Source organism: Polyodon spathula, chromosome 8 (genome assembly GCF_017654505.1).
Source record: "Polyodon spathula isolate WHYD16114869_AA chromosome 8, ASM1765450v1, whole genome shotgun sequence".
Lineage (NCBI taxonomy): Eukaryota > Metazoa > Chordata > Actinopteri > Acipenseriformes > Polyodontidae > Polyodon > Polyodon spathula.
In genome coordinates this window covers 48,166,982-48,192,456 of record NC_054541.1, presented here as the reverse complement: position 1 = coordinate 48,192,456, position 25,475 = coordinate 48,166,982, and the positions used below count along the sequence as shown (strand labels likewise).

General features: G+C 39.5%; 1 protein-coding gene across 1 annotated transcript in view; it reads right to left on the bottom strand.

Annotated features, from left to right (window-relative positions):
* Window positions 1-16,640, bottom strand: part of LOC121320089 (glutamate receptor-interacting protein 1-like) — a 158,761-nt gene extending 142,121 nt beyond the window's left edge. The window contains exon 1 of the mRNA XM_041258278.1: window positions 16,439-16,640. Coding sequence (XP_041114212.1) covers window positions 16,439-16,490 — 52 coding nt within the window. The 5' untranslated portion in view covers window positions 16,491-16,640. The remainder of the gene's footprint in view (window positions 1-16,438) is intronic.
* Between the last annotated feature and the right edge of the window lie 8,835 nt (window positions 16,641-25,475).

Below are 25,475 nucleotides of genomic sequence, written 5' to 3'. Positions count from 1 at the left end.
CAATAGGAGTCTTATTTCCACCCCTGCTACAGTACACACTGAACAGGAACAGGAACATGCTGTTCAACTTCCCCATCCTAATAACGGGACAGGCTCTGGAATGCACATGCACTTTTAACTTCCCAGGATCAAGTAAAGAACCAAGCTGGACTAAGCATATTCCAGATGCAAAATCTGAAATCATGGATGTTACCAAGCAAAACAGACACACTCGCACGTGCAGAGACACGGACACACTCGCACGTGCAGAGACACAGACGCAGAAGAAACAGGGATACAGTGGACACGACTAGAAACCGATATTCTAGAAAACAACAAAAAAACATATTCCACAGCTGATGGGAAATATAGGACAATCTCAACTGCTACTATGATTTGCTACTGGCTCTCATGTGTAATACTTTAAATACATAACAGGGTAGTTTAAAGACTTTGGCAGACGGCAAGGGAGAAATAACTGCAATGTAAAACACATTGCTAAATGTGTATTTCCTCTCCAGTATTCACAGAAGAACAATTTGTTGTGAAAGTACTTCACAACTGTACAATTCCCTTGGCATGCATTAATTCTACCAGTGCATACAGCAGAGACTGCAAGAGCACAGCACAATGCTTACTGCTCTATTTTACAGGAGAGATCAATGCAGGTACCAATTCAAACACCACAGAAGGAATCAATGTGCATATGTTGGTTCAGCATATCAAAATGCATTTGATTCATTTCACTGCCTGTGGAAAGCGTAGGACGAAAATCTAAACCCTGAAAGAAAAAAACAAACGTACATCTAGCTGCTCGGCTGCAAAAGTCTTTTCCAAAAGGTTTTTGGGCCTGAAGGGCTGGGTGACAGGAATCTGCAGAAAGATGATAAAAACCGCTGTCAGCATTAAAAAAAATAAATACAAGACAAAAGAGGTGCATAATTTGGAAATCATTTTTTAAATCTCCACGGCAGCGAAACCCCTTCAAAACAATGAGCGGCGATGCATAGAGAGCACTGGCAAGCTAGAAAAAAAGACAAGCATACAGCAAAAAAGTTATTACACCATTTAAATGTGGGTACAGAATCCTCTTGTGGGTTAAAAGCATTATCCCACCGATTCAAGGCACAGGAACAGGAAGAACACATTGAACTGCGCTTGGAAGATATCTGCATTCCTGCAGGGCGTGCAGCCACTTCTTGAATATCAATGCAATGCAATAAAGAGACAAAAAAAATGTAAGTTTTATTTTTATAAAGCACAAGACTTGATGAGAAATGCCATATCTGTATGCCTACTGTACACAGTGGATTTTAAATAAGTCAGTCCACAGTCTTCAGAAGCAGTTTAATTCAAGCCTAAACAGGTGTGTGATGCCTGATACTGAACAGTGAAGTCTTATAAAAGGACTAGTATCTCTGGAACTGGAAATGCAGTCCTACATTACTTGCAGCCTGGCTCAATGATTTTCTAATCTTCCATTAACAGTTTGGGGTTTTTCAAACCTTTAAAAAAAATCTTCTGCAAGCGCTCATATAGCAGCATTCGAAATGATACAATTATAAAAACTGCAGTATCAGCCTACCACCCAGAGAACAATAAAATACTAGGCTGCATGCCGATTTCACCACCACAGGGTCACTTGAACTGGCTCTGTATAAAAAGACATTAAATCCACTAATATCTGCTACGATACACATCAGGCTTCACGACTGAATGCTGAACTGAGTTCTATTTTAAAGTACTTATTCCAGGTTTCTCTTTCCACTTCATGCTGTATGTCCGTTCATCAGAGGAAAACTTAAAAGAAACTGTGAGGATCTTGACGGTGTCTCGAAGTCCTAAATCCACAAAGTTATTTATTTTTCACAATTTATATGCCAGGTTTAGTCACCACTAAAACCAACATAACACAGCCATTCTTTTCACTTTGTTTCATTGCACTTAACGTCAAATATGTATTGTTTAGAAAGCAGAAAGAAATTAGTCACATTCAATGACGCAAAAAAGACCATATCAGAGAAACATTGAAAGCTGTTTTTTTTAATCTATACAATATCTAGCATTACAAAGGGCAGAAAGCAGGTGGAACTAGAATCCCAGTACAGCTGGAGAACAGAAATGAAAAACCCTTCCAGGAGTCCTCAATGTGCTGCAGCTACAAAACCTTAAGACATGGCCTTATTGAGGGCAGCCCAGCTTGTAAAGCAAGACCAGCAAAGGAGCGCTGTCCAAGAGACTTTTTAACCCATCGAAATCAGATGGCTTCCACATGATTTTATACAAATTTAAAAAAACAGTGATTTGACACCAAGCAAAGTTTCAACATGAAAGCTACCAGTTCCTTGACCAGTACACAAGAATGTAGGCCTATCTTCAGCAGTGTAACTAGATGCATTCTGGGTCATCCTCACAGACACCATCACTGACACCTTTTACTGTGCTTTCAATTGATAAGGGTCTCTTACAAGGATGTTTATCTGAATTCACGGTACCTGACTGCAAGTCAAACCCACTGACAAAGAGCCAAGACCGACACCACCACGACTCATTTAAAGCTTTAAGGGAAAGCACCTTCAGAAATAAAAAGCGGATGCCCACCACTGAGGCAGAAGCTGATCTCTCCCAAAGCTAGATGAATCGCTGCCTCTGAGCTACTGCTGCTGCTGTGTGACTTCCCTCCCAACCCAGACTAATCATGATGCTAACAGGCCATAAAATCAGTCATCCATCAGGGAGCTGGCTGACAGCAAAGCCATTGTAACGCCACGATTAATCCCTGATACTGTCAGCCAGAAGGGAAACTTCCAGTCCATTCACCTAAACAGCACACTGTGCATCTCCACCAATGTGTACAGAAAGCATTAGTGACTCGAGCAGACAAGGCATGCAATGCAAAGGGACCGAGCTACCATGCAATCAGCTGTGTTATATAAAAGGGTTGAAGCAAAGATTTATCAGAGCTCGCATGGAACCTTATGGGTGCCGAGGAGTTTGAGCATCACTATCCCCAGACTGCAATCAGAAAAAAAAATAAAAATAATCAGTGTCACACATAATAGCAAATGTCCCAGAAGACATTGAGGTCTACTTAATGATCTAGTGTAAACGGTAGCATTAGAAATACATTTAACTCATTGAATCCAGTTTGGTGAAAAGCTGGTGGCGTGTTCTGCTGTAACTTTTGGTTTTTCGGTTACAAGTTTGTATGAAACCCGAATTCAATGTATACGAGTCTCTACTTTATTTGTATATATATAATGCTTTTTTAAATGTACTTCTTTTAATTGTGAATTTATTTGATTTGTTTATTGAATTTCTTGGCTGCTTGGTAAGCTCTTTGAGAAGGCCTTAGCTATGCTAAGCACTGTGTCAAATGTTGTTGTAGCATGTAAATGCAGAGAACTGCTATTGTTCTGTTTCATCAGACAAGCAGAAATAAATCACCTCTAATAAATCTGCAGCGATGGCACTGTGACATCATTAAAAACATGAGCGCCAAGGCTATTTATTTAGGACATAAACAAAAGCTTTAATAGCAATTGTTTTTCAGACGGCTCAACTAATAAAAACACTTAATGGAAAAAAGGACGACTGCATGTAAATACAACACTGCAGCTTGCTGAGCAAACACAGGAATACACAGCAGCACCCTCCTATTGTCTCATTTGCAAACAAAAACTAACGCGGTGCGCCTTCCATTTCGTGGTCTGATTATACCGAGACACTTTCATTTCACTGCCCAACTTCATTTTCTTTAGTATTTTTTAGATCAACTATCAAGAAATTCAAATAAAAGTGTGAACCTTTTTCTTTCAAAATGTTTGTCAAATACAGGATTAGTGATTCTACAATAAAATGTGGACAGTAACTTGTTTTACATTCAATACTTAGCCAACTTATTTTCTACATGCTCATAAAACTGAACAAATGCAGTCTAATACACATTCATGTAGCACTATAAACAATATAAAAATGTAACATTATATATTGACAGAAAAACAACCCAAAACTTATTGAAATGAAAAAAACAGCACCCCTTATTTTAAACTAATTTTATTGTACAGTCAGCACTCACATATCTGACCCTATAAAATTTTGACTTCAGTGACAGTTAAACGCTTGTGGTGCATATCTGATTTTTTAACTTTGGCCCAAAACTTTGGTTCCAAAACCCTGTTCATTTTTCAGGGAACACAAAAGATACAATATCAAAAATACATATATAAAAGGACTGTTTTAAAATAAGTAGGCTTCCATTTAGAAGTACTGTATTGGTTTTGTTGATACAGTACTATATTTTCAACAGAAGTAGTATTTCAATTCAGAACGATATGATTCTGGAAATATCAGTTGCCAGAAGAGACATGACATGCGGACTGTAATACAGTACATACTTGTAAATCCAGTACATATTGTAGCAGTATGTAAAATTCCCTGTTAACGACCCAACAGCAAAATGAAAACAAAATTTTACCCATGCACAGAACTGCGTACAACGTAAAAGGTAATGCAATTTAGCAAAAGATTAAAAAAAAGTCCACAGCACTTCCAGAATTAAAACCGTATCCAAAGTCAGCATTCAAAATTGCAGAATATAGTGCTGCTCGATAAGGCCCTAATGTCACAGTTCGCTTGCAAATAAAAACGCACAAAAAAAACTAAAGATCACAGATTAAAAAAACATACATTACAGTATCTAAAACGGTTTAATGATTAACTGTTACACTACCCTAGCTTGTCTTGCTCGCTTTGTTTTTTGCTGCATTTCCATCATGTGAAATTGGAGGAAGAGCTGTGTACCAGCACAAAAAAATGCAGGCTGTGATGGATAAACAAGTACATTGTAACATTGAAGAGATGGGCTTTGTATGAGAAAACTGGCAAGGGAGTGGGAAATCACGTGTGATGGGTAAGTGCATTCATTTGTTACATACACATAATGGGGATTGATGTTATTTTTAAGACAAGGGCGGTAAAACGCAACTGATGTGCATCTGGACTAACAGATATTCGAGTGCTCAAATGCCTAGGTGTAACCAATTGCCATTATGCTTACTATTATGTTCTCTAGTGTAATTGGTGTGAAATAGTCTGTTTCAGGATATAATTGTCTCAAGTGAGCAAGTCCATGATTGGTTGATTGAATCAGGTTTCTCTCATCAGGCCATTTGTCTAAGCACCTGTTCGTTATATAAGACACTCCCTCAGTTCAAACTGGAGGTTGTTACAAGACAGATATGCCTGGGAGTATGTCTGTGCTTTAAACTAACAACAGAAGTTTCCTGATCTCCTAACCTGGATCGTTTCTACCTCAGAGCTGCTTAGTGCAGGTGCCATCCTGGTAACAATCGGGGTTTGGCTGACTGCAGGGCAGCAAGTTGATGATTCTAATGGAATATAATTCTGTTCCGACAGAGGATTTTCTTCCTGGTCAACGTTTGGATAACACTGGATTCTACAGGATATCGCCAACAGCAAAGAAGAGCCGTGAGTGTGAACTGGGGGTTTAAGAGACTGGTGGGACTTTGTGGTGTTTAGTTTGGGTGTTGGAGTGAAGTTGCACATTTAACTGTTTTAACATGAATAAAGCAGTTTTGCTTTATTCTATGCATAACTTTTGCATTGTGTATTTATTCTGTTTCTTTTTTGGTGCCGATTTATGTTAAACAACCATTATCCCCATAATTCTGGCTTAATTAAATATTTTTTTTCGGCATCATAGGACAGGTTACAAAGTGTTACAGCAGTAAATGAACCCAGTAATTCATGTGTTTCTCATGATTATATTATTCATTCAACATAGCTTTTGCTTTTAAAAACTGGATAATAAAATTACAATTATTACATTTTTATAATCTCACACATATATATATTATATATATCTATATATATATATATAATATATATATATATATATAGATTCTATATATTTATAGAAATTTACAAGATGAACTTTCTTGTGCATTTTATTGTTTATTCTGTTCAGTTTTACTGCTTATTTTTTGTAATATTTATTAATGTTTGCATCCTTGTAAAGCGCTTTGCAGCGTCTATTGTGGAAGGCGCTATATAAAGACAGATTGATAGTTTACCATATTTTGTCATATTTAGTAATCTGCTTTACCATGCTTACCTGTGTGTGATCGTGCTTTCGTTGTGCTTTTACACTTTCCTATTCTTTCACCATGGGAAACTGTTTAGAAGGGTAAGCACAACTCACATTCTCAAACCATCATATTCACTTTGCATTGATATGCACAGCAGTCTAACGTCAATTTACCTTCTGATGGGTGGAAATGATGAAATCCGCTGGGTTTGGTGCAATACACTAAACCCTTAATCAACATGATGAATAAATAAGCAAGGCCCATTAACCAAAACAGCTGGATCCTGGAAGCAAGGCAAAACCAGATTGACAATCAGCGTGAAATGTCAGTCTCTCAACAATGGAAATAATGATAACGCAACATCTGCCAACCCACTGTGCCCACGCCTTCCCTGTTTAACCCAAACCTGCGATCACAGCTGGGTCTCACTGGGATCCTGCTCAAGCAGTGATGATGACCCATCTATCAGAACAGAAGCACGAGTGCTACATCAGCTTCATTAAAACAGGAAATAATGCAGCACTCAAGTCATACTGGCAAGACAACCGCTTAACTAGATTAGAAAACTGTATCTAGATTTGATAGAAGATCAGCACCACTGTGTATTATTACATCTGGATACAACTTGAAAAGTGCATACTGAAATAATCACCTATAACCATAAAAACACTAAAGATCCACTGTATTAATACTAAAGTGTGTGTGTGTGTGTGTGTGTGTGTGTGTATATATATATATATATACACACACACACACACACACACACACACACACACACACACACATCGTAGGTTATTTCGGCTCGTATGGGCCCGATCCTGGAGAGGTACTGTTTCTTCCATTTGTGGCTGATGATGCACATAAATAACATGTGATGGAGACATTCTCTTTATACCAAAGAAGACCTGTGTAAGACATTACAGACGTGACATTGACAAACTTTTTTTTTTTTTTTGTAAAGCCCACTTTGACCTCTGACATTATTTTTCTCCATGCCAATAGAAAAAGCCCTGGAAAACGGCAGAAACATTCTCAGCAGCTGTTCAAACTCTTGCTTTCCTTCCTGAGTCACTGTGGTCTCTTTGCCCCCAGGGCATCTGCCTCAGGTAAGAGACCAATAGGATCAATGACATTCGAAAGAGGCAGCGTGGTGCAGTGAATCAATGTCTTAAACAATACATTAATGTGATCACACTGAAATCTCTCCACACTGTTTGGATTTTATTAATATGATAATCAGTTCTTATTCTCTGCAATTATTATTATATCTCTATGTGCAGGCTTTATGTTCAAATTGTGTGTACTTTCACTACGCCCAGCCAAGTTGAGTTCATTCATCATGTGACTTCACACTCGTATCTCTGCTGGAACTCAACATGGTGACTGCATCAGCAAAGAAAAAAAAAACAACAACGTTTCAGCAAAACACAGAGCTAAAACCGATTATCTAGGGGGATGGTGGGATACTATTTTCAAAAGTTGCTGTCATTGGACTGATCATGAATGAGGCAGTACCATTAAAGATAATATTGCCAGTCGTAAACACGGAGAGAACAAGAAAGCAAAGACAGGGACAAAAAATGCCAAAGCACTGCATTCTTCTATGCTGAAAATATGATAATCAGTTCTTATTCTCTGTAATTATTATTGTGTCTCTGTGCAGGCTTTATGTTCAAATTGATATGTTTAACTTATACAGCTACAAATATGGTAAAACGGTAATTCAGCATTCATCGAATTCTATTCTACTACCATTATAACATTATTATGAGAATTAATATTATACAAGAACATATCAAACAAGGAAATAGTGTTTAAGGTTCATGTTACTTTATTCCAACAATAAATACTAATCGCATTATACTGTAGACCGATGCATAAAATCGTGACAACTTATACAGCGGACAGCCTAATACAGGATGAAAGTAATATTTACCACATCTGGATCAATCCCACTGCCAAACTAGCATGCCGTTAGTTGGTTGTCAGTAAATGCAATTAACTAACTTTCACTCCTGACTTCTATAGATTCACCGGTGAGCTGGAGCTGGTTAATCTATAGATTCACAGATTTTACACATGAAACATAACAGAAATGACCCTTTTATAACCATCAATTTACGGTTTTAAAAAAAAAAAAGGAAATATTTACCCAGTGGAAAAAAGAACACTTCTGACAGTACAACTGAAAAATCTGTTCTCCAAACACACTATTGAATAGCTCCGAGTGGAGACCACTGCGAGGCACACAGAACAGTGAATGAGAACTGCTGGAGTGGTCCCGAGCATGTGATTATTAGATATAAACACTGGCATTTATTATAACCACTGTGAAGTAGGAGAAAATAAAACAATACATTACCCATAAAGAAAATTAATAATACAACTGGAAAATCAGAAAATAAATGGCAGCAAGTGGTCTGGACCACAGGCCACGCAATGCTACAATCCCTTCTCAGACCTCACCCAAACGAGTTATACAAACAAGTTCACACACACACACACACACACACACACACTATACAAAAGTAAACATTATTAAAACACACATTTAAGTTTATTCCAGCAACTGTGGAGGACTGTGCTCACAGTAAAACCTGGAGTGGTTCAAAATGTTTACAATGGGAGTCTAATTTCTAACACTGCAGCCATTAGTAAGCACATTTACATAGATCTGAACAGCCTTGTAACATCAGGTCAAAGTGTAGCCCATGTTAGAAATTGTTATTGTGGTTCTGTGATAACATTGTTAGCAGAATGAAAGCACTAAACTAAAACATCAAAGCTGTTGTGTTCCTTCTGACATGTTTCAGTTATCTTAAATATCCTGCAAGGATGGAAATAAGCCTTCCATTCGAAGTTTAATAAGACACCCCTGAGCTTGTTACCTATACATTGGGGCTTATCAAGCTGGTATGAAAACCTGGACTGGGTGTAATACAAGCCTTATTTCTATCCTTGCCCTATCCTGTTTATTTCTATCCTTGTCCAATCCCCAGTATAAAATGTTACAAATAAAACTAAATGCGACTGAGGGGGGGGGGGCAAACAGTTATTTTTATATATCTGTATTGGTAGGGCTACTGATTTCCACAATCGTGGAAATAGGCATTGGGAACAGAATTAGGCATTTGGGGAACAGAATTTTGGAGTGTTGTGTTTTCTCCTCAAACTCCAGAGATCTGCTTTTTCACTACGCCCAGCCAAGTTGAGTTCATTCATCATGTGACTTCACTCTCGTATCTCCGCTGGAACTCAACATGGTGACTGCACCAGCAAAGAAAAAAAAAAACAACAACAACGTTTCAGCAAAACACAGAGCTAAAACATTTTCCGATTATCTAGGGGGATGGTGGGATACTATTTTCAAAAGTTGCTGTCATTGGACTGATAATGAATGAGGCAGTACCATTAAGATCATATTGCCAGTCGTAAACACGGAGAGAACAAGAAAGCAAAAAAGACAGGGACAAAAAATGCCAAAGCGCTGCATTCTTCTATGCTGAAAAACTTAAGACCCAAGGTACTGCGCTCAAAGCAGGGCTTTCCCGAAGTAAGCAAGCTAAATGGCCTATTTCATTATTGTTTAGTTTATTTATTTCCGCTCTGCCTGCATTTAATAAAGGTATACATTTGCAATGTTTAAGCATGACCATTTCATAATTAAATGATCATCTGACAAAGAAATGAGCTAAAAGCTATTTTTCTACCTATACAATCCTTAAAGGAAACTGATCTCTTTATTGTGTAAAGGATGTAGTCACCACACTACACACCATTTGTTTCATGAAGACATTCTGTCTGGAGACACACCTCCTGTTAAATTTTGCAAATAACAAGGCAGAATTAGCAAAGAAACCATTGTGAGGAAAATTATACGTTTACATTAAAAGTAGCAGCCGGAACCATATAATGGCAAAAGGGTACCGTGGGTAAATAAACCCCCATGAGAATGCCCTGTTTCATGTTAGGAGAAAAAAAAAATGCTCAAACAGCAACTCATCCCCCCACAAGCCTCCCTGATGCCAGCTGCCTGAATGCTTCTTCATCAGTCACACTCAAGCCATCCTCCGCTGTGAAAAATCCATACTGCACAGCGATTCCAGTTTGAAAAACTAAACTGCTCCCAGCTGTACCGCTCTGTTCTGCTGTGCTGGGCTCCAATCAGGTCTTCATCAGCTTCTCTCTTTTCCTCTAACCTCTGATCAAAAATGCACTATTAAAACAGAACTGCAGTACACGTTTATCAGCAATGTGACACAAAGAGAGCGATTTTCTTTTCTAGGGTTATTTAATGGCATTTCAATGATGCCGTCTAAAAATACTTAACAGGACTCTGCAAAATGTGTAACCCTAAGACATGCACAGATTTTAAATGAAGCTTTTAAACATAGTATTGGGATGAATAAATAAAAGCAGAACTACTTTGTTTAGAGAGAGGAGTTTGAAAGGAGGGTTGAGTAAAAGCTAATGCCCAGCCTGAACCAAGCGAGCATGTAAGATCTGATGTAAGGTCTGATTTGCCTGTTGGATTTGTTTAATCCTTTTATTCTGGTCCTAGCACCTTGTTTATTTGTTGCAGTGTTTTTGTGTTTGTAAATAAACGCGCGCCCCCTCGCTTTAACTGCAGCTCTCTGTCTCCGAGTCTTCCTACAGTACCCAGCCTTGCCACGCTACCCTTTCACATTCTCACTCAACACAAATTACGCTTCACAAACTGTGTGTCTTAATCCCAGGGCAGAATACTCACGGCAGCATTATTATCTTTAATCAACTCAAATGTGTGTTAAAAGATGTAATTAAGTTATCTGTGCATGCAAGTGACACTTCTGCTAAAGATAGGACCCCCCCTAGCTTAAACTGAATTACACAAGCTCCTCCCACTTGACTTATTTGAAGTACATTAACCCTTTAATGTCCGCAGCGAGGGAGATAAAGTGGAGACTCCCGCATGGCATGTCTCTTATTTAAATAGTCATTGAAGAGGACTGCTTATCTTCAGAACACGTTTTGAGAATAGAAGAGTATACAATGAGCTGCTTCTCAGTTTGCCTTTAGCTGGATCTAGATCTGCTTCTTGTCTATTTTTCAGGGGATCACAAAACCCTATAATAAATCACTCGCCTTTTAAAGTACCTTATTTACTTTTCAGCCGACGAGATCTTTATTGAAACATCATGAACCCTATTAATTGTACAACAGGTTGCAGCGGCTTTACTACTCTATGAGATGACTTTCAATTTATTCTTTGCTTCTGGCCAAATGCAGTCAGAACAGAGATATTCATGGTAAGAAAACAAAAATAAAAAACACGACAAAATAAACAGGTGTCACGTACCTGATGTAAAACACATTTCGCACATTTACGTTGTATATCTAGGGTTTATGACACAACTGTGTCCTTGCCAATTACCATTAAAGGAAATACCCATCATAGCTCAATGTAATTATTAACCATAATAAACACAATACCTCAATAAGAACTAGCGATTCTGGCTTAATTATCCCTAGATTCATGATAAAAAGAGATTAACAATGAATATTATGTATGTTTAAGTATTATTACATGTATTCATATTCTGAAAGAAAGAAGAATAAAGGTTTGGCTTCATAGTTAAAACATATGTATAAAGAAGAAACACAATAAAACATTCAAGGAAAAGTAATGCATTGTTAAATGTTCATAATAAATCCTCGATGTGCTCTCTGGTCAGAGTTCTGCTTTAGTGAAGCAGTCTTTAGTAGTTAATCACGCATTGTTCAGTTCAGTCACACATTACATATACATGCGTCAGCTTCCACGTGGCTAAGTGCGCATGTACAATGTTCAGCATCTAGTTAGATAGACGCACATTACGTATGGTGACGATATCAATAGCATGGCTTCAGTTCAGTTACTTGTAAACACACATACTTATTCGGTTGGTGCGATGTTTAAAACAAAGTCTTCTTAACACAGCCGTTCTCTGTAGAAGTTAGCTGTGCAGCAGCACTGTGCGGTATCTCCATGAAGTCTGTAGGCAAAAGCTTTCGTTGTTTCGGAGACAGCCCATCTTCTCCGGGACAGCTTTGAAGATGACATCATTGCATCTTCGTTGAAGAACTTCAGGGTTTGATTACTTTACAGTGACGAGATATTTTGAATAAAAAGCGAATTCAGAGAAAGTCGAAAGAAAGAAGAAAAGAGACCAGCTGTGAGAGTGAAAATCCTTGTTTTGAGTTTAAATAACACGATGTATAGGCGTTCCCTTGTATTGTAAACAAATCCTTGTCGGTCCTTCCATTGGTTCACAGTATTTGATAGACAGTTGCGTGTCACACAAACAGGGTGTGTTAGAAATGGAATGTATCTGCCTATTTTGTTATCAAAGGATTTCACATTTATCATTTAAACCTCCTATTCAATGTAACTTTAGTTAAATTCATTGGAGAAGCGCACGAATTTCAGTTTCATTCTCTATACAAAATTACGATTACAAGCATATAACACATCATAATACAATCAAAGGATAATATTTAAAAATAGTTATTACTTTATAATATTCATTTAAAACACAATAAACACTTCAGATTTATTGGGAAACTTACTTAAAATAACTATAAACTTGTATCCACAAGTTATGTAATTAAAAATGATTCTTAAAGCATTTTAACTAACTTTTAACACAATAATGGCACAACTGCATTGTAGCTATAGCTTGCTTGGTAAGTTTTATAACACCTTAGGAGATTAAACAATCAGATAGCATTTGCAATGCGAGCCTCAAAGAATTAACACTGTTTGTCTTCTGTGCCTTATCTACAGCCTTTGAGGTAGATCTGGTTAAAAATGTTCTCGAATCTGTGTTAACAACCCAACCCCCACAGCGTGTCACACAGACAACAGAATTAAATACCTGAGAAATGCTTCTATTAAAATGAATTTAACCATGATTTCCCTTGACACACACATCGTACTGTCTATTGATGCTTCACATCCTCGGGTGCTGTTCCCACTTGTTCTTTTTGGAAAGCCTAATAACTACTCTAGCAAACTCCTCTTGACTGATTTGAGGAAGTGACTCAGGGAAGCATATCAGCATTGAACAGGCTCCTGTGCACAGAGTTTCACTAACGGCTTTAGTCCAGTTGTTATCCACCTTACAGTGCCTTCTCACTTTAGGATACTTTACAGAGGCACAGTATTTGGCTGTACTGGATTTCTGAAATTGAAGCCGTGCTTCACAAGCATGGGCTAATGCCTAACACAGAAGTGCTTTAAAAGGGTCACTTTCAGGGTTAAAGCCCTTCAGTAACTAATGTATTTCTTTCCTCCCCTTCTGACGCAACTGCCTGGGAGAAGCATACTTCTGGGCACTCAGGATGGAGGGGCGTGGTGCAATTCAAAATGCACTGTCAACTAAGAATTGGATGAAAAAATTGCAAAAATATTTCATTTTAAAGAACCACAGTAAGAATCCCTAATGAGGATAACGGGACTAGCAAGGCACCTCCAAGAAGAATGGGAAGAGAATAAAATAAATTTTGTAAGCCAGCAGACAACTGTCACCGTGATCAATCATGAAATCAACATCAGTAGCTGTCGGAACGCCTTTAAACTGATTGGAAAAGGATATTAAAACAGAACCAATTTCAGAAACATTCCTCTTACCTTAAAGTATTTGCTCAAATGTCACCCCAGAACAGCATTAACTTCTTTAACTGGATTTGGTTCACCAACTCACTCCGATCTTGGCAAAATGTGCCCTGAATTTTAAGTGCAAATAAGCTGTATTAAGAGGAATCTTAAGAGACAGTTTCGGAAGTTGCAATGTTTCACTTTGGATTAAAAATAAAACAGTATGCAAATCCTACTAGTCACAAGGTAGCAGTATATATTGAGATTCTGAATGTTAAAATGACAATTCACCATATCCGAGCACAGGCAAGACACAATTATATAATTCCAACAACATAAAAAAAAAAAACCTTTAACAAGGCTAAATTACCATGAAGCTGATACGATGGAAAAAAACAAGACTTTGCCGATCGTTATTATTCATAGCCATTACATGCAGTCAAGGCATGTTTATCTAAAACCAATATACTATATGTGGAAAGATGGGTTTTGAATACATTTCAATCATACAATGGTCTGTATTCATATTGTATACATAATGCATGAATCATCAAAAAACTACTATGCGCATTCTCAATCTATATGTAAAATAGCAGGCCTATGTAGAACATGAGTACAAATCACACAAGGACAACTACACACACACCTCATTTGTTTTTTGCATTCTGACAACTACCTCTTGCCAGTGTTCACCTCTAAAATCGAGAGAGACATATTGTGGATTTCAATAAACCAAGCCTGGCTCCAGGGCCTTCCTTGGCCGATACTGCATTAGACAAACCCTGAACATCACACACACACACACACGCATGCACGCACATGCAATAGAAGTGTATATGAAGTAGTAGTTAAAGTGGTATAATGTTATCAGGAAACAAAGTGTAAGCACTACATGTCTTGTATAGAGTGTGTGTGTAATTCCCTCTGCTCAGTGATTGTATAGCTCCGGACCGAACAAACAAGCATGCCACCCCCCCCATTGGCACAGCTGTACATTCAAAATCACAGCTATCAGTGGGATGAAATTTGACAACCATGATTATATATATATATATATATATCTATATATCTATATATATAGTATATCTAATATATATATATATATATATTATATATAGATATATATATTATTATATATATATAGTATAAGTAATAGAGTATGGAGTCATTAATTTAAATAATTAGAAATGTTTTCTTCAAGACTTCTTCACATATGCAAAAATGAAATGAGCGGACAGACAGACAAACAGACACCTCCATATATCCTCAGAGTCTGATGCTCACAATAACTGATGCTAAATAATGTTATACCACTTTAACTACTACTAAGTGTCATCATAAGTGGCTCCAGTTCTCCAGATCCATGCATGAATACCACGCCTCCATTATAACCCCTTCACAGGGAATTTCATACCCAGCAGGGCTGGCATTTGTAAACCTTGGCTTGAGAAATGGAATGGATTTTCTTTAATTGCATTAAAAGTTTCAGTTTATAATTTTTTTATCCTAATGCTTGTTATGGATTTGTAATTCATTATTTATAAATCTCTGACCAAAGTCATATTTAAAAATTGAAATTCAGTCCTAAAATAGGACATTTGTTTATGTGCACTCTCTAAAATGCAAAGCAAACTTGAAATATTTCCAAAACCAGAACTATCCTTTGTGATCCTTATCCAAACATTGTTGTTTTTTTGCATTTATTCAACTATATATATTATATATAATATATATATATATATATATATATATATATATATATATATATATATATATATATATTTTTTATTTAGTATTTTGTCCTAGTTGACAAACATCCTGTCATACTTTCTAACCCTCATATCAAATAAGTGGTGTCTATCAACTCACACAAAACACTAGACTAGTCAGAATAAAAACAGCAATCTGCTTTAATAAAAAAAAACAGCGTTGTCACGGGCAGGAAGGTACGTTAAACTTCAGGTCTGTAATGCTAGAGATTAAACTGTCGAATAACGCATGCCTCGCAGCGACATAAAATGCTTTCTTCCTCTTCCACCCTTGACAACACTCCCAATGCAGTAATCGTGACTACCTTTCCCACACCGCCCAGGTGTGCCATTCCCAGCTCGCACCGAATAGAAGAGAGAATAATGTTTTAGTAACCTGCACCCTTTCGACCAAACACTTCAGCGCTCCACAGACGCTCCACAGAAAGAAGCGTTCTACAGATACATGCGAACAGGTACATTGCGTGCACGCTGCAAGGCACGGCTACACTGAAACCGTTTCGCAAGCAGCTGTGTTCATAAGGTCTTTGGGAAGTGACAAGAATAGGAGAAAAAAAAGGTGTATATATGTTGTGGTGTTGGATTGTAATGCAACGGCATAAAAGACGAGATATATAAATTTCACAAGCCAGGCCTGATTAAAACGTAGCCGTGAGTCGCTGTGGGGTTGCAGTGCACTGTACTACGACTGTCACAGCTACAAAAAAAAGTTAGGCAGAGAGAAGCAGGAGAGTGGGAACAGCGGCGGGTTTGGTTCAAGAAACCGAAACAGTGAAGGTAAGGCTGTTCAACAATCTCATAAACACAACTGACCGAACACGCGAACTTCCAGCTCCCTAGCGCTGGGAATATGAAAGCTGGTCTGAAGCCAAGGTGCTGCCTTAGCCTCCCCCTTTCTCCATTCCAGCTGACTCGATGCAAGCAGTCACTGCTGGATTGTATTTTATAAAATCTCCTCTTACCTCCCTCCTCAGTCTGCAGACAGGCGGGGATACTCTTTTTCCAGCCCGGCATTTCTCTGCAAAGTGTTCATTCAGAAGGTTTGGAATATAAATCTTAGGTGCATTTCAATCTCGGTACAGCCGGTCTCCTACGTTTGTATCCCTACTATGCTTTTTTTTTTTTTTCTTGCCGGTGTAATTCAATGCTGTGTCTCTCACAGCCTCGTTATGGAGAGAGAGAGAGAGAGAGAGAGAGAGAGAGAGAGAGAGAGAGAGACGCTTTGAGAGAGAGAGAGAGAGAGAGACGCTTTGTGAGAGAGCTAGCTGCGCGGGGTCATTCACTATCACAACTGCAAGGAGGCAGTCGGATAAGATTAGGGGGGATTAAAAAATCAACTTCTGCCTCATCAATGCAGTTAACTTCCAAAAAATAAAAGTACACTGCGTTTAAACGTTTGCCAGGCAGTAGAGCTGCATGAGTGCGTTCGCATTCTCTTTCGGTTTCCGGTGTAAATGTCGGTAATGCGATGGGTCTGTTTGTGTGAGATTAGAAACTGAAGGCAGGCGGTCTATCAAACAGCGCCCTTCTGATTTGAGTAAGGTGGGCACACGACCAGGTGAGGTGGATGAGATAATGCGGTTATAGTAATACGTGACTAGTTTTAATAGGTAGGAGGGGTGTTCTTTCCTAATATGAACCCAGTCGTTTTCCACTTTCCATTAGTTTAGGCTTAACGTTATTTTACGATCCTATTCAGCTGGGTGCTGAAGGGAGATATTTATCCTGCATTAAACACGACTGATCACTGTGACATGTGTTTCAATTCTATATATAGTGTTTGTAAGGACAGGTGCATAGCAAAGCAATCTGTATTCGATCCGTCGAATCTGACTCCAGGTTGATTTATGCAGGCTGTTTTTTTTTTTTTTTTTTTTCTCTCCTGTGCGTGAGATGGATTCAGGTGCACGAATCTGCTTTTCCGGGTTTGACTTGGCTTGTGACAGGGCTGAAACGAGGTGAGAGCCCCGGGGTTATCATCACAGGCAGCTTCACAACGGTAACCCTTAATGATATACGAACATCATGCACACTAAAGTGTAGGTTATATCCGTTATTGATGCGTTCCGTAGCACGAATACTCTCCGCGCTTGTGCATTGCCCTGCTCGACACCATGCCGGAGGCAAAGGTGATTGTACAGGCGAGGATGGACAATGTGGCAGAACATTAGCTGTACTTCCAATGCGAACAATTCACCTTTTCATAGGGCGGCTCTGCACAAGTGTGAAGCAACGTTTCTTGGATGTCTTTGTTGTTCTAGTGTCCTCTGTCACGGGTTCGTTTGAATCGATTATGCATATTCAACAGCACTGTCATGTCATCAATACAGGGTTACTGACAGTGCTTTAATTATACCATTGCATTGATCTGAGTAACATTCAATCAATCAATCTATTTTATATAGAGCCTTTCATAGTGGAGCACCATCACAAAGCATTCACATAACATTACTATATATGTATTTTTTTTAAACAGTCATGATAATAAAATATACATTTATCCTAGTGCTGAGACACAGGTTTGTCATGTTCAGATATTCTTTCAAAATGATGAAGTTCTATATTTCAGATGTCTTTGATGCATTGGGTTCCTTTGCATGATATTTTGTTGTCATTTGTAAATGCTATTTTAGGAGTAAATCAGAGCCACCCAGTACATTCTGTGCAGAGTCTTTGTTTATCAGACTCATTTGTACAGCAGTGTTGAGCAATCCCAGCCCTGGAGGGCCATTTGAACTCAGGTCACACAGGCGAGAGGAAGAGCCACTGCTTTAGAAGCTGGGTGGAGGGTTACTTGCTTCAGTTAAACAATTCATAACAACAAACGCTACAATAGCAGGCTTCAGTTAATACAGCGGCAGCAGCACTGGCTTTCTCAAGGTGTTAAACATGTAGGTCAAGAAGAGGCTGGATGGCTGTTTTCCCTAATAAGAACTGGCAGGGAATTCCAGAGTCTTGGCACAGTTGGTGTGCCGTTTAGTGAAAGCAACTCTGAGAAGACCAAGATAAAGCCTGTAAAATTAAAACAGAAAATGAGAGAAAGTATCAATATTAAAGCATTACATTAAAGAAAGTATGAACAGCAAAACAGCATGGGGACCTGCAAGCATGCTGTTCTGCTGACAGGAGGCATAGGAATGCTGGGTAGTGCACTGGTTTGAACACCTTTAAGGTTTTCATTACATGTATTAGTTAGCTCACCACGCACTGTGCACAGTAGATGGTGGTGTGCTGTGAGGAATGTAGATGGAGGGACTGTACAGTGTATTGCAGTGTACATGAAATTAAACCTGAGCTGTCTGCCATAGTCTTGCGGTGCAACTAAACTCAGAACTGAAAAGGAGGATGTGTTAATTATACCAGATATTGCATTAAATAAGACAATTGGAAAAAGAAGAATACATGCAAGTAGCAAATGTACAACACAAAGTATTCCAACTATAATAACCAATATCTTATTTAGGATAATTATGTCAATTTGGGAAATACCACTACATGTTTCCAAGTGGTTGGTGTCATCAAGCTATTTTAATGAAAGTTTAAATGAAAGTTTTTAGAAGATCAGTGCCCAAGTTCCAATCAAAGTCTTAATATTTCGTAGGCTTTTTGCCCACAGATCAGGTTAGCACTGCATTCTGAAATTACCTTTTGTCTTCAAGGTAATTCTGTATCAGCAAGTTTCACTGGGCTCCTTGTTTAACCACTGGATCACCAAGCGTCCTGTTTATTTATTTTTTTTAACTCGGAGCAACATGGTACGGGTATGGAGTAGCACAGTTAACTCTTGTTGTTTAGAATCACTTTATATATTATTTTCTGTTACTTTTAAAAACACAGCGGTTTAAAGTACTCCTATGGACTCAATATGGACTCAGTTATGTATTCTTTCTGAATTCCTCTTGTTGAGTGAAATCATTGACCTGTCCCCAGCCCCGGGGGGGCGGCAACCCTGATCCCAGAGAGCTGCAGGGTCTTCTGCTTTTCATTCAATTACTTATTTGAACCAATTTGCTTCTTAGTTGATCAATAATAACATCTCCAGGTCTTTAGCCATGAAGATTTAAAGAGACCCAGAAAAACTGCTGGATTGTGGCTCTCCAGGATCAGGGTTGGCCACCCCTGTACTAAAACATAAGTCCAGAACTCTACACTGTAAAACAGGCTGTGTTGATATTCCATTTGTTTTACATGTCAAAGAGTAGTTCCAGCTGTAAGTTATGAAGGTTAACACACACACACGCAGAAACTGATCGTGAGAACCAAAAACTTTTTTTTGTGGGGGTGGTGTATTTTCATATAAAAAAATGTTGCGTCAATCACAAATTTTATATTGATTTCCATTAAAACAAGTACAACCACCAGCATAATGAAACGTGTAAAGAAAGGAAACACAAGAGCCGTAGCTAGTCAACTGGAACATAGACATTAATGACTATTACAGGCTTGGGTACGGAAGCAATGCAATTTCTTTCAAGTGTTGGGTCTCACTGAGGGAGGCTTGTTCAGAACTGCCAAAACATTTTTACAATTGCAGAAAAAAAAAAAGTGCTGCCACGAGGAGAATTTTTAACTGCTGTAAATGATGTCAGTGCGTTCCAATGCACGATGGTTGTGTGGTCCAAAGTTGCGAAACATTTAAATGTTCCTCTCGATGGAAGTTACTGATTTAGGATCTTAAATATGCATGTGCAAACAGCCATTAAAGTATTGAAGGAAATTATTTTCATCTTATATTGTTTTCAGTTGTTGCTTGAGCATGCATTGCATTTTATTATTTAAAGCAGTGGTGGTCGCTTTAATTCCATTCCATTTCACAAGCCTGTTCCAATCAGGTCCATATATCACTTGATACTTCAACTAAGCAATTCAAGACTTGCTCAATTAAAAGAAAAGCATTGATGGAACAAGATCCTGGCCTGGAATGGATAAAAAAACAACACTATTGAGCCTTTTTGCCCTATATAAGTATGTTTCTCTTATGTACAACTGCAGTAGTTTAACACTGGGTGTGTTGAGTGAGTGAGCGGCTAGGAGCGACTCAGTAAAAGAATCAACTTAACGACTTGCTCAGTTCCGCTCCTGCTGAGCCGCTCAGTGTTCTGAGGGAGAGGCTGTGCTGATACTTATACCTGGAATTCCCTTTCAGAAGTATTTACCAGCAGGTGTTAAATAAACCCATTCATTACAGTGTTGATTTGGAAACAATAAAACCTGTCCTCCCCTACATCTGAGTACCACCCAATGAGTGCATTACTATGTGTAAACATCACAGGGATAGGACTGCGTCGCCGTGGCATCCACTCACTGCACTACGCACATCGCAGGGACAGGACTGGGTCACCGTGGCATCCACGCACTGCGCTGCGCACATCACAGGGATAGGACTGCGTCGCCGTGGCATCCACTCACTGCACTACGCACATCGCAGGGACAGGACTGGGTCACCGTGGTATCCACGCACTGCGCTGCGCACATCGCAGGGACAGGACTGGGTCACCGTGGCATCCACGCACTGCGCTGCGCACATCGCAGGGACAGGACTGCGTCGCCGTGGTATCCACGCACTGCGCTGGGCACATCGCAGGGACAGGACTGGGTCACCGTGGCATCCACGCACTGCGCTGCGCACATCGCAGGGACAGGACTGCGTCACCGTGGTATCCACGCACTGCGCTGGGCACATCGCAGGGACAGGACTGCGTCGCCGTGGCATCCACGCACTGCGCTGCGCACATCGCAGGGACAGGACTGCATCACCGTGGCATCCACGCACTGCGCTGCGCACATCGCAGGGACAGGACTGCGTCACCGTGGTATCCACGCACTGCGCTGCGCACATCGCAGGGACAGGACTGGGTCACCGTGGCATCCACGCACTGCGCTGCGCACATCGCAGGGACAGGACTGCGTCGCCGTGGTATCCACGCACTGCGCTGCGCACATCGCAGGGACAGGACTGCGTCGCCGTGGCATCCACGCACTGCGCTGCGCACATCGCAGGGACAGGACTGCGTCGCCGTGGTATCCACGCACTGCGCTGCGCACATCGCAGGGACAGGACTGCGTCGCCGTGGCATCCACGCACTGCGCTGCGCACATCGCAGGGACAGGACTGGGTCACTGTGGGGTTTCCTAATAAAGTGACCACTGTTGCTATGTAGGATTATTACTAAACCGCCATGAAGGCATGGAGATTTATTAGTCATAAGAGTTGCACAGTGGAAATTGTGAAGTAATAGTTATCAATTGAACTTACTGTATGAATAGATGAGTTATGCATTACATTGCCGTGGTCAGGGATGAGAGTACTTCTTTAAAAAGCCTTGTGAAACACTGACTCCGGAAAGGTCCACAGGGATTGCATTCTGCAGTTTGCACACCTTGCATCTTGACTGCTCGACCCTTTTTGTTTTTACATTATTGTTGAGGATTAATAGCAGCGGAGCAGAGCGGTGGTTTACAGGGTCAGCTTCATTGGAAATGTAATTGAAAAAGCCACGGCTGTAGTAAAACAAATGGGTTTTTCAAGAAAAGAAGTAAAAGCTGTAGACAGTTTACTCTCAGTTGTGCAATAATACTCTCAACCATTGGCTTCAGAGCTTCTAAGCAGACCTGGGGTCAACTACAAGTACAATTACAACGGAACTGTTCCTGAACTTGCAATTACAATACGATTCTGTTCGATTACAACGGAACTGTTTCTGAACTTGATTGAAAATACAAGAACAATGCTGTTATGAGCAGTAAACTGCAATTGATCAATGATACGGTACAGTTACAGTTGAACAGGCGTATCAAGGCTCCACTGCAATGCCAGTTGCGTAGTAATTGCAATTAATTACGGTATCCATTCAGGCATTCTAATATTCCGAGGATTTTGATGACGATTGTATTGTTCAAGTTCATCCCAAACGTGGTCCATTGTGGCAACCACAGAAGACGCCCGAAGCATCTGTCATGCTCCTTCCCGTATAATTCCGCCACCGTGGGTAGGTGCAGTACCATCTCCAAAGCAGCCATCGCCAACAGGGCCTTGAACTATAGCGTGTGCTGCAGGGATCACATGTCGCATCACACGATCAACCAAACCCGCATCTCTAATTCACAGGGAGGACAAATCCCGCGTCCAGCGGCAAGCACAGCGACATCACAGCAACACGTGTCGCAATTATCTGCAGCACAGGTAAGAGTAAAAAGCAACAACCCTGCATTGCACAAACTGGTAACAAGTCGAAACACGAAAATATAAAAGTCGCCTCTCTAGACAGTGCTGCACATTGTCTGGTTAAGGTATTGAATACCTCTCTTCTTGCTTGTTAATCCCGAACGGGATTCTTTGATAGTTAGTGCATGCCGCCTTTATATTATTAAAACCTATTCATAGGATCATTTTATGTTATGTTTTAAAAAGGGTAAATTACAGCGCTCAAAACTGAGAAAGTTCAATAACAATAATACCAATAATGTGTGTCTGTCTCCTCTCTATGAAAGCTATTGCTTCAATTGAATACCGTGGGCTGGGAATTGGAATCCCTCCACCGCACTCAGGGGATCGATGCTTGAGTAATGTTCACTGTTATCACCATCACTGGATCCTTAGCCCTGCGCTAACGCGGTGCCCTTTCTCACTTCTGACAGCTGCTATTTCAGTGAAATTACTTTCCACTGCACAGAGAGTAATGAACACATTTAGCCCGTTATGAACGAGTTCAGTCACGACAGAATGCGCCTTGTTTTTATGTTCGTTATTTCATGGCACAGTTGCTGCTGGGGGTAATGAATGCTACTTAAACGTTAGTACAATGATGTGACTGGATGCTCTGAAGGCCATCTGTAATAGCAGGTAGTGTAAAACGATGAAACAATGCCGCGCTGCCTGTGTTAATATCCTGTGGCCTAGTGCAGTTAATTCTATATAGTGTACTGTATTCATTTTGTATTTTATGACGTGTAGCAGTATCGTTGGACATACGGTTCTAGTACTCAGTAGAGTAATGATAGCACTATAGTTTGACCTGTCAATTTATAGTGTGGGGTCAATGCACCCAATACAAGCAATGTATATACATGTTATTTACCGTAGAACTGTAGCAGTATTCATTGTCTTAAGAGCTAGCAAGAACTGAGACTTATTTACTTATTCTGTTTCAAAATGGAACAGCGAATAAACTGTTACACACACACACACACACACACACACACACACACACACACACACACACACACCATATTCTGTTTATTTAATTGGTTTTATACAGCATAACATAATACAGGTGTTAGTTATGCGCATCCTGTGAGTTTATACTGATGCTACCACTAGGGGGCGACAACTCCAAAACACAGTACCGCAAACCAATTTAGATTAACTTTAAATCCAATTATTGACTCAGGGTTGGCGATTTTAGAAAAACAAATACAAAAAAAAGTCGGATTTATGTGATTTAAATCCGATTTTTTTAAATGTATTTTTTAATTGTAGATTTTTTATTTTTTTTGCAGTACTGTAGTTGTAGCTCTAGAGTACCTCCCAAACTGTAAAGTTAAGGACGTTGGAAATGGTTGTTTGTGAATAGTTACATTCCAAACTGCTCAATCTGTTTTTTTTTTTTTTTTTTTTTTTAGTTGTCACCAATTGTTTACCCTGGTTTTCTCCCCAATTTTGTATGCCCAATTATTATCTGCATCCTCACTCATCCCAGCCATTCTTTTCTTTCTTTGATTTCCTCTATCTGTTTCAGTCCAAACACACACAGCTGTTACTCAGGACCACTTTGCTTTTTACAGTGTGTTCAATTGTTAAAGTTCCTGATTGCACCACTAAATACACCTGGTTTGAGCGGGTCTAACACAGAGCTCAGTTGTTTATTTGGGACCCCAGAATCGCTTCAGCGAATATGTTAATGATGGGGCAGGCGCTCTATAACAGGGTAAGACATGTCTTCAGAATACCACTTCAGTGCAGTATTTCTTTTTGTTATCGCTCCATTTATGCGACACAGAATCGGGGGCAAGCGCCGGTCGCGCTGGCACTCGCATCTGCGCTGTGATCAGAATACAGCCCTAAGAGTTTTAGTTTACTGACAGTAAGAGTTTAAGTTCTGTTAATAAAAGGATTTTAAAACACTTTTTAGAAACTATATAAAAGGTAGTAAATGAGAAATTTAAATCAATTATTTTTTTAAAATCAAGTGATTAAAATCATATTTTAAATCAGTGATTTAAATTGACTTGGTTTAAATCAGCCAACCCTGAATTAACTGGCTCTCAAAATTGACAGTCAGACATGTCAAACGTCCCAAGCCTGCCATTAGTTCACATGGTGAGAAAGTGCCTGTTCTCTTTCATTGCCAATAAAGTGATGACCCCTGCGAAGTGCCCCATGCAGCCCATTCCAGACAGCTGCCATGCTGAGGCGCAAGGGGGGCCACACTTTGGTTGATCCCTGCAGCCAGCATTACACTTCAGCCGTTAACACCAGGCCAATAGGAATCCATGTTACCTGGTGGAGGAAATGCTCTGAAGGCTCATATGTTATACAGTGAAGCTACTGTACATGCTGGTTGGTCCCCACCACTGCTATCTCATTTTATCTTGGCGAAAGTAAATAACAGCTACTCTCAAGTAATGAAAATCAGGACTTGGCAGCTGGTAGTGTTTCTGACAGAAGTAACGCTGTCTTTCAATTTCAGATAGCCAGCTGGAAACTCCTATATGATGCCCTGTGGGGAAAAACAGAGTAAAGTCTGTCCCTAATTTCAATGTACATAGAGTGAGCAATCTGGGTTGGATTAAATGTTTTAAGGAACTAAACAACAAAATTAACCATAAATGTGACGATCCATATATTATTTATTTACACTTGTACCCTAATGATTAACTTTCTGTTATTTGGCACCATATTCAAATGTCATCCCAGTTTAACATCAACTTATTAAAACCTGCAAAAGGAGCCAACATCATCACTGAAACGCAGTGTCCAGCTAACTGAATAGAAAGATC